Source organism: Lycium ferocissimum, chromosome 9 (assembly GCF_029784015.1).
Source record: "Lycium ferocissimum isolate CSIRO_LF1 chromosome 9, AGI_CSIRO_Lferr_CH_V1, whole genome shotgun sequence".
In the NCBI taxonomy this organism is placed as follows: Eukaryota; Viridiplantae; Streptophyta; class Magnoliopsida; order Solanales; family Solanaceae; genus Lycium; species Lycium ferocissimum.
In genome coordinates, this window is record NC_081350.1 from 46,993,770 (window position 1) to 47,004,659 (window position 10,890).

Genomic DNA, 10,890 nt, shown 5'->3' on the forward strand with positions numbered 1-10,890 from the left:
GTCAAAGCTTAAACAAGTGTACTACATGCGAAGCGCAACCTTGACATTTGTGCAATATACTCCCAAATTCCCAACCATCTCCCAAACTCCATTATATTTTTGTAAACAAACTAAGCATTTAATTTGGTCTTTGGCTTTTTTAACTTTTGAGTCTTATAGATGAGTTTGCAAAGAAATTAGTGAGAAAAAAGACAGCAGAGTTCAGTTGTGAGTTACAGACTTTGTAACTAAATCTGATCTATGACTCTATTGAGCATCCGTTTATTAATTAGAGATGAGACAAATTTTTGGACGAGAGATTGTTTCTTTGCATGAAGTCACCGTGGCATCACCATGACGTGAATGTTTTGGAAGAAATAAGAAAACATTTGCTGAAAATAAGTAGTTTTTTTTTACTTATTAGTTTTTGATGTTTAGTAATATAAAACTATATATTTATACATACAATTATTAATTCAATTAGACAAATTTTTGGACGAGAGATTTTTTTTTTTTTTTGCACGAAGTCACTATGGCATCACCATGACCTAAATGTTTTGGAAGAAATAAGAAAACATTTCCTGAAAAATATATAGTTTTTCTTTACTTATTAGTTTTTGATGTTTGATGATACATATATAATTAAATATTTATATATAATATATGCAAACACTATGGCGGAGGAGGAATAAACAATTAGAAAAAGCGCGGGGGCCTCTGGTTTTGAAAGCTAAACGGTTACGGGTTTGAGTTTAAAATGGGTGGACTTATTTTCAAATTAAATAATATATGTGGCCAATCATAATAAGTCATGCGGCTTTTAAAATTGAAAAAATCTATCATATTAGGGTGTTAGTTTGAGGTTACTCTTGAGCAAAAAAAAAAAAAAATAGCTTAGAGGTATTTTTAGAACAATAGGTATATAAGAGGTTGTAAGTCATTTTCCATACGTTGGAGGTATTTTTGACCCTTGTCCGTAACATAACTCAGGAAGGATGGAGTAAAGCTTATACTAAATAGTACTCCCTCTGGTTAAAATAACTGTTTACTTACTTTAGCAAATAGGTATTTCGACTAAACTATTTTTAATTAATAAAACTCTTGATTATTTATTTCCTCAATTAAATAAAGACAAATCTAAAAAAAATAAAGTTAATTTCTCTTGATTATGTAAGCGTACACTTATTCTGAATCAAAATAAAAAAGCTAAGTGACACTTATTTGAAGCAAAGTAATATGGATAACAAACTACAATCACAAATCCGTTATCGTCCAGCGGTTAGGATATCTGGCTTTCACCCAGGAGACCCGGGTTCGATTCCCGGTAACGGAATACTTTTTTCATTTTAAAGTTAAATTCTTTTGCGATGGAAAAGAAAACTAATTAATTGACAAGAGAAATGGAAATTTTCTGTTATGGTATACTTTTAATAGAGTACTGAATAATACTTGCTTGCACACAAAAATTCAAGTACATAAATGTCGTGGGATATATAATTTTATTCCCACAAATAAAAAATTCATGAAATATCTCCTATAAAAATTTCTGCATATTTGTTTTATTTAAAGTAATAAACTCTTGTAGATTAAGGATCTCCGGCTTTTAGCATCTCATATTTCTCTCGTTTTCGATGGACAAAGAGAACGACTTTTCTCTCTCTCTCTCTCTCTTTTTTTTTTTTTTTGGAACATATTTGAAATATTCATTTAATTGTTCACTTTATTCAATTATATACCTCCATTTGCGAATTTTGTTAGACATGCAAGTTCGAAAAAATGTGAATGCTAAAATTTAAGTATCTTCTGAATTAGTTTCTCTCGTGATTACTGAACTTTATTCACTACAATAATAAATTCACAAATTTATTATAACATTAAAAATAATTGAGCTCTTTATCCACAATACGAAATTGATAAAGAAAAGGACTCATTCTTGTTAGTAAGAATTGAAGAATGATATAAATAAGAAATTTACTTCATTTAATTGGTTCACATTCATCAATATATTTCCATCGTAATCTTCATTGTTATCAATATACAAATTTATCTGGGGCTTCATAACTTTTTGAGGAAACATGGTACATATTGCATCACTTTTCAGAGACGTGATGAATGTTGATGGTTATATTTCATTCAGTATAATAAAGGAGGGAGTACTTCAAGTTTCTAACTCGGCAACTGGCCTTTTGCTATTGAACTCAAATTTGTCATTTTGATTTGTGTGGTTTCTTGACCGTCAAACCGGTTTAATAAAAATGTCGTTATTATTGTTGTTGTGGTATTCATTATTATTTTGCTATCATATTCTCTTTATTCCCATTTAGTGTTTAGTAATGAGAGAAAGAAATCTAACTCGACAACTGGCCTTTCGCTATTCGACTCAAATTCGTCATTCTGATTCGTGTGATTTCTTGACCATTAAACCGATTTAATAGAAACGTCTTTATTATTGTTGTCGTGATATTCATTATTATTTTGTTATCATATTCTCTTTATTCCCATTTAGTGTTTAGTAATGAGAGAAAGGAATCTAACTCGACAACTGGTCTTTCGCCATTGGACTCAAATTCGTCATTTTGATTCGGGTCATTTCTTGACCGTTAAACCGGTTTAATTGAAACGTCGTTATTGTTGTTGTCGTGGTATTCATTATTATTTTGTTATCACATTCTCTTCATTCTCATTTAGTGTTTAGTAATGGGAGAAAGGAATCCAACTCGACAATTGGCCTTTCGCCATTGGACTCAAATTCGTCATTCTGATTCGTGTGGTTTCTTGACCGTTAAACCGGAAGCACCGTTATTATCGTTGTCGTGGTATTCAGTATTATTTTGTTATCATATTCTCTTTGTTCCCATTTAATGTTCAGTATATCATTTTTGTTATGTTATAATAATGGGAGAAATGAATCTCAGTCGACAACTGGCCTTTCGCCATTGGACTCAAATTCGTCATTCTGATACGTGTGGTTTCTTGACCGTTAAACCAGTTTAATAGAAACATCGTCATTATTGTTGTAGTGGTTCATTATTTTTTTATATCATATTCTCTTTGTTCTCATTTACTGTTTAATAAATTATTTTTGTTGAGTTATAATAATTGGAGAAAGGAATCTAACTCGGCCACTGATCTTTCGCCATTGAACTAAAATTCATCATTCTGATACGTGCGGTTTCTTGACCGTTAAATCAATTTAATACAAGAGTCATCATTATTATTGTCGTGGTCTTCGTTATTACTTTAATTTGTTATCATATTCTCTTTGTTCCCATTTAGCGTTTAGTATAACTTTGTACGCGCCTTTAAAAAAAAAAAAAAATAAGAAGAATAATTTGACTAACATACCTTTACTACTTCTTTAATATTTAACTACATTAATTTATTTTTCAATAAATAAGTGAACTCTATTTACGTATCTCTTAATGCTGGAACAACTAATGCTAATGGTAAAGTTGAAAAAACAGTAATTATTATTATTTTTTTTTAAATGACAAGTACTAGAAACACCAATTTTAAGTAAATATGAAAATTAAACGTGAACGTAAGGAGTAATATAATAATAAATATAATTATGTTTATTAATTAATATTGTGATTATTGTTGTTGTTGTTAACAATAGATTATGTCCTTTGATATAGTACTCCCTTCCATTCACTTTTACTAGACCATTATACTAAAAGTACATTTTTACTTTTACTTGTCACTTTTAGCATATCAAGGGAAAAACATATTTTTTTCATGTTTTACGCTTAACATTAATTACTTATTCCCCAAATCATTTTTTAAGACCTAAGACTAAACATCAATTAAAATGGGCATTGTGGTGAAATACTCATATCAATTGTTGTTTCTTAAAGGATGTGCAAAGTCTAAACTGAACAAGTACCCCCTCCGTCCATTTACTTGTCATGTATTGACTTGACACGCTCCTTAAGGAGCCATAAATAGAATGACAATTTTACTATATCACCCATAAGTATTACTAAGGAGCCGTTTGGACATGATTTGAAATCAGGAGATGAAATCATGATGATTTGAAGTTGAAGTTTTGTTTAGACATATAATTTGGATTTCTTAAGTTGTATTTTTTCTTATAGACATAAAAATCCCACAAGTTGTGAAAACCATAAAAGATTTCTCAATTCTTATGCAATCTTATCAAATGAGCAAGTCACAGTTCATAACAAAATTAATACGCTACTAGAAGGCCTTTCTAAAAATTACAACATCAATTGATCAAACTTTAGTTCAATAAAATTGAAAATTGAAAATTGAACATGAGTTGTAGTGTAACTACTCTTTAATATAATCCTCCCACATAGTTGGTAAGAGTAAATTGTTATAAATATACTACCAACTTGTAAATCTTTTAATATTTGATATAAATGATTGGTAAACATGAATAGTAAATATATATATATACCAGGTTATGGATCAATTTTTACAAAATATAAACTTATGAGTCAACTTTTGCTTAAAAAATTTGAAATCATGATTTGGAATCCCAAATCATGCCTTTTTGGATTTCAGATGTCCAAACGCCTACTAAGTCATCTAATGGTCGAAATCAATCAAACATACTTTAAAAGTTGTACAGCCAATAACAATTCTTGAAGTTTCCAACTCAATGATTAAAAATAAGGGTAAATAGATATGAAATGGTAAATTATCTCTTGATTTTTCAAACTGGATAAATAAAAGTGGGTATCTATTTTTAGTATGTACAAGACAAGTAAAGATGGATAGAGGGAATAAAAGTGAACGGAGGGAGTAGTACTATTGTTATTGAATACGAGCACTGCATTAATACTTTTGCATTTAGTAAGGGGAAAAAAGCCATCACCAAAGGATATGGTGCAGCGGATGGGGCTGCTCCGCCTTTAATCGGGGGTCTCCTATTTGAGCCATGGGTAGGGAGTGTTTCCCCCTAATGGGGCCCTACGCAGTGCGAATCTGGATATAGTCGAGCTCCAATGCCAGTACCGGACACCGGGAAAATCAAAAAAAAAAAAAAAAAGGAAAAAAAAAGCCTGTTTGCTTTACATTAAATGGAGGAGGCTCCCTTGTCTCTCATTTGGGTACCTGCCTTGCAAATTGTGGACACACCAAAATTAATGCGTTCAATTTTAGCATTACAGATCCCCCAAGACATATTGAACTTCATTAAATTATCATGGGATTTTTCTTTAATCTTGATTAAAATAAAATGCTAAATCACAATTATTTGGACCTTGTTTAGAACCAAATCAACATGGGTTTGTTCCAGAATAGATCCAAAATTTAAGAGAAGTTCTATTTTAGTAAGTGGGCTTAATATATCTGGGCCTTGTTGATACTTTCCAGAGAATCACATTCTTAAGGACCCGATTTAGAAGTAATTGCACGGTTTGTGCTTCAAAAAAATGGACTGGTCTTTAACTTTTGTCCTTAAAAATCAAGCTTATGCCTTGAGGGGGTGTAAGTTCTTTAAGGACGCTGATATATCTTGTAATATTATGATGCGTAACTTATGCCCCTCAAGACATGAGTTCGATTTTGAAGGACAAAAATTAATGTCCAACCCATTTGAGGGACAAAAATTAAAGACCAGTCCATTTGAAGGGAAAAAGTGCAAATGATACTAGTTAAAGAATAACCAAAGTTTAACAAAGATAACCATTTCGACCCCTATTTAAAAACCAGTTGCAGCGTTTACAAATTTTTTCAAGTTTAGCTATCTCATAATTAAATTCATACATGCGGTGGGGTCTGAACTTTGAAACTTCAGTCTTATGCGTATGAAGTTGGAATTATCAAAGCATAACTTCTTACCTGAAGGTTTGAAGTTCAAACTACGATTGAAAGTCGAATTTTAAATCTTCGAGTTTGAAGTTAGGCTTTGACATATAAACTTCAGGTCCCCAGGGATGAAGTTTGAAAAGTTCAATCCCAAAGGTTTGAAGATATCAATCCAATATGAATATGCACAGTTCAACAACGACAGTTTAAAGTTTGTCACATTGACTGAATTTCAAATAACTTTTAAAAATTGAGTATCGTTTTAAATAAGGATACTAAAAGCAACACCTGGTGCCATTTCTACTAATCTGAATGGCCATGGCCTAATATATATATATTTTTTAAATTGTTATAATGATGACAAATGTTTTGTTAATTCTGTTTGCATGTTGGTTGATCTTCTTAGCCTTGTCAAATTTTCTCTCTCAATTTGATAAGCAAAATGTCTAATTAATGCGCTTGAATAAGATTGATCAGTAGTAATTTAACCTAAGAATCTCATTAGTTCACGAGGTAATTTCGAAAATCAATCAATTTTTTTTACATCACATGTGTGACACACAATGGCAAAATCATCCCAAGCATCACTATTGTCGTTACTAATCTGTTTGATTGGGCAACTTCTGCTAAGATTAAAAAATTAATTGATCAAGAAAACGTAATTGTTTGTGCTTTTTTTTTATTTTTTGATATTGAGTTGGACAGTGACGTTAGATAAGTTCTTATTGTTTTTACTTGTTTTTTCCTTTTGAATATTGAGAAGAAATAAATACAGGCCTGACAAGTGACAATGGATGAAGTCATAACATGAAAGACCCTTTAATTTGCTATTTAAGTGCTATAGCCCGTATATAACTAATTAATATTGCTATTTCAATTTAATTTCTTTCTTGTTCGGTTTGAATAGCTTCTTTTTCAATCTATCATACAAATTTTATATTTTCTATTAAACAATAAACAATTAAGCATTCCCAATTATAAACTGCACAAACGAAGAAAAAGTTGGCGTGATTCATGTAAGTTTTCCCAAGTAAACCTAATGTTTTTTTTTTTACAAATATTAAAATAATATAAACAAAGAGTCACAAGAGTTTTCAAATATTAAAATAATATAAACAAAGAGTCACAAGAGCATTTAACACACCTTTCTATTGAGACAAGTGTGCGGACGAAGAAATATGCTTTGTCTTTGTCAATTACTCTCTTCGGTCTAATTTATGTGACGTAATATGGTATGAATTTTTTTTAAAAGTAATTTTTTGGACTTAAAGTTTTAAGGATATTTAATATTTGTGTGGCTAATATTTTTTTAGAACTTTTAATTTTAAACAAATAACATTTGTTCTATAAGAAGTTTTCATTAAGGATATAAGATAAAAAAAAAATTGAAGTAAAATTATTTTTAAATATAAGATTGTGCTATTTTTTTTTAATCAAACTAATAAATAAAGAATTTAAGTTCTATACATCGTCAGTTGAAGTGTCAAGTGGGCGAGTTCAGCTGAATTTGGACAGGTAATGAATTGAGTTAATAAATGGACGGGCCAGCTGCAACTCGTCCAAAGGTTACCTGAGTGAAGATGGACTAAGTCAACATGGGTTAGACAATGGGTCACAAATTAACTCGTCAAACTCTTACAAATTTTAGTTTGCTTATTGTTTGTTCTTTTGTTATATGTTTAATTGTCAAATAAAAGCCCCATCCCACCCCACCCCCCACCCCAACCAGGGGCGGATCCACATGTTGTCGAGGGTGTTCACTCGAACACGCTTGAAAAAATTACGAGTGTATATATGGGTAAATTTTACGTGTTTATGTGCGTATATTAACTTTTGAACACGCGAATAAATAATATTTAGCTTTTTTTTCTTTTTTTTTTCCAAAACCTTTTGAATGAAAATCACTGGATCCGCCATCGCACGACCACCCACCCCTATGAGTATATCTAACATATCTAAGATAACGTATAAAAAAGTAAAAGTATTTTAACAAAAAATTTTGAGGGACAATTTGAACTACATATCTATCCCAAATCAGTTCAACTTTTAAAAGAGCTAAATTGAACGGATCAATATGAGCTAATAAAGGAGTTGACCATTAACCCACACAAACTTAAACAAGTTGAGCAAATCATATTTCTATAGACTAATTAATTTTACTGCCCCTAAGCATTAATTTCTTTGTTTTAATTACATAGGGGGATAGAGGAAAGGGATGACGGGGAAGAAAATTACAAGGTGGAAATCAAATCCACACCAACAAAATGAAAATTCAGGCAGTCAACCAACTGTAATATTAAGATCCAAACCGCCCTAAGTGTGTAAGAAACATAGAAAATAATGCAAGTCTAAGTTTTGGGATGACCCCCGATTTCTGTAACTATGTTATTAAACAAAGACATTTTAGAGATAGCATCGTTAAGATGCATCTCACTACCCTTTAGAGATAGTACCACTTAGGTCTATCTCAATTTGTACTTGACTATCTTTTATTTCCGTATTTAAGTTATAAAATTCTTCGGTTTAGCAAAAAAAAAAATCCTCCAAGGTCAACCAATTTCTCTATCTTCCTTGAAAAGTTCCTTTCCATTTCTGCACGTTATCTCTTGTTTGTTCCAACTTTTTCTTTTCCCCTCTCTCTCTCTCTTTGGTTCTTTTTTTCTGTTGAATTAAATGAAACTTTAGATTTTTAACTTCCTCAACTTCCCTCACCTGGCCCCCACACCAAGATTCCATGTCCCCGTTTCTTTTCCTTCCTCTATATATATATATATATATATATATATATATCCCCTCAAACTATAACAAATAAACTTCACAACAAAAAGAAAAACACATATTCCAAGAACTCCCTCAGAACGAAAAAAAAAATCAAGAATGAACCAAAGTGAGAATAGATCATCAACAAATGAAGATGTACAAGAAGAGAGCGGATGGACAACTTATTTGGAGGATTTTTCATTAATGAATAACCAAAGGGAAAACTATAGATCATCATGTTATTCTCATGAGGACGATAATCATAGTTTTGGCCATAATTCTTTGTTGTCTGATGCTGCTTCTAATGCTGCATGGAAGAATTATTGTAATACTACAAATTACAATCAAGTAATTGGGAATGAATGCTCTCCCAAGAAGTTGAATTTGAAGAAATTACCAAGAAACAAGAAAATCAATGATCCTGATTTGGAAGACACTGCTAGCTCACCTGTCAACAGTCCTAAGGTTCTTGTCTTGTTTTATACTTTTATTTATCCTGGTATCTACAGTTGAATTATGTGACTATCTCATCTGAAAAGTTTAAGCGATCAAGAAAGCATATTTTTTTAGTTATTTAATAATATTATGTTTTCAACATGGCTGGTTCGTTTTTGACGGGGCGAAGTTGTGCTTTTTTGGATGATGGGTGCAAATCTGAACTCAGAGCTCTTGCCTGATTTGATACCATATATATATATATATATATATATATATATAGAAATATAGAAATATGTTTACTGGCCACTTTTTGATCTTGAACTTAAAAAATAGCAATAAACATGGAGTTTGAATTTCACAGGCCGAACTCATAACAATGTCTGCACGAGTTTCACCTATAGAACTTAAAATTCTATGATAATGACTATTTGTTAATTACAAGAGCTGAAAGCGGCAATTTGTGTGAATATTACCCTATTAAATTGTGTCACCACTACATACGAAAATTTAAATTATTTTATTGATTACACTTTTAGTTTACTAGGAGTACTAATTATATTATGTCTTCAACATCTACTTCTACTGATGTCTTCTGCGATTATCAATAGGTAAGCAATTTTAAGCAGATGGAGATCAATTACAGAAGAACAGAAAACATCAGTGGAAATTTCCTGGTAATGTACTCTTTTTTTTTTTTTTTTTTTTTTTTTTTTTTTTTTTTTTTTTTTTAAGGGGTTCTTTTATAGTCCACAGAAGACCTTTACAATAATTAGTGCTAGTAAATGAGGTCGAAGCGAATTTAGACGGGTTAAAAACGTGTTAGACATAAATAGATAAAATATCCGACCTGCCCCTCACTACAAAAAACACTGCCTTTTCCGAAGGAGAAAATCGACAGACAAAATAGGTAAAATGTCGAAGAAGGCCCTCAATTCGATAAAACTAAATTATACCGATTTTTCCCGACATCCTATTTAAAACGGATAAAAAATGGATCGAGTGACGAATATTATAATTTATAGGTATCCATATCTATATATGGCTTGTTGAATAATGTCATAATTGTGGGTGTTTGATCGTATTGTAGGGCAATGAAGGTAGCTCAAGACAATTTCAAGAAATGCAGAAAGTAGAAAGAGGCAATGTATCTTTAGAAAATAATGGCTATACAGACTTGAAGAAGAAAGGACTATGTCTTGTGCCTTTATCTATGTTCGTCAACTACCAGGGCTGATTTTTCTCTCTCTCCATGTAAAAATCTTGCTTTACTTTTAAAGGACATATATATACAAGATGATTATAAAATATAGTGAAAAGTGCTTTCATTTCATTTAAGAGCTTAACTAAGAAAGATTACACTTTTATTTATTTAATTATTTCTTCAATGCGTCCTTTACGTGTGGGTTTGATTAATTTTTTTAGGGGTCAAGCATGTGAAAATTCCTTTTATAATGGATGGTAAGACGCGAATTCAGGACCTCTTTCTATTCTAATATCATGTTTAAATGTGTGACCATATAAGTTTTATGTGCTTAATTATGCCTTCAACACTATTACACAATATTATCCTAAAGGCGTAAAGGATTATTTTTTCTTATTTAAGGTCCCAATGTTTAATTGGTATAGTTTGTCTTCTGAGAAACTTAATTTTAAGTGATAGAAGAAAATCGGCAAAATACATTAGTTTTTGATTGGTGAATATTATTTTCTCATACTTCCTGATAATTTTTTGACGTTGGTTGACAACTTGACATAGATTAATATGACAGTTTTTGTTTAGGTCGAATTCTAGTTTATACTAATTCAATCACTTGTTGAATTTGATCCTTTCTAATCATTGTAATTAGTTTCAATGGAATAAAAGAACAAGATTAATATGTTGGTGCTTAAAAGCCAAGGAACCCTTATAAAACTAAAACAAAAGGTCGTTTCTTT

General features: G+C 31.0%; 1 protein-coding gene and 1 non-coding gene across 2 annotated transcripts; both read left to right on the plus strand.

Annotated features, from left to right (window-relative positions):
- Positions 1-1,240: 1,240 nt before the first annotated feature.
- On the plus strand, positions 1,241-1,312 carry TRNAE-UUC (transfer RNA glutamic acid (anticodon UUC)). The gene has a single exon. It is a non-coding gene; the product is annotated as a tRNA-Glu (tRNA).
- Positions 1,313-8,550: 7,238 nt separating this feature from the next.
- LOC132029289 (vascular-related unknown protein 1-like) lies at positions 8,551-10,262 on the plus strand. Its single transcript, XM_059418603.1, has 3 exons — positions 8,551-8,982; positions 9,564-9,629; positions 10,043-10,262. Exons 1-3 carry the CDS (start codon positions 8,635-8,637, stop codon positions 10,187-10,189), a joined length of 561 nt encoding a protein of 186 aa, XP_059274586.1. The 5' UTR covers positions 8,551-8,634; the 3' UTR covers positions 10,190-10,262.
- Positions 10,263-10,890: the final 628 nt, after the last annotated feature.

Bases quoted from the DNA above. Each gene is read 5' to 3' on its own strand.
- LOC132029289 (XM_059418603.1), top strand. From the start codon at position 8,635: ATGAACCAAAGTGAGAATAGATCATCAACAAATGAAGATGTACAAGAA. The intron at 8,983-9,563 runs GTTCTTGTCTTG...GATTATCAATAG, and splicing joins CACCTGTCAACAGTCCTAAG to GTAAGCAATTTTAAGCAGAT. The intron at 9,630-10,042 runs GTAATGTACTCT...ATCGTATTGTAG, and splicing joins ACATCAGTGGAAATTTCCTG to GGCAATGAAGGTAGCTCAAG.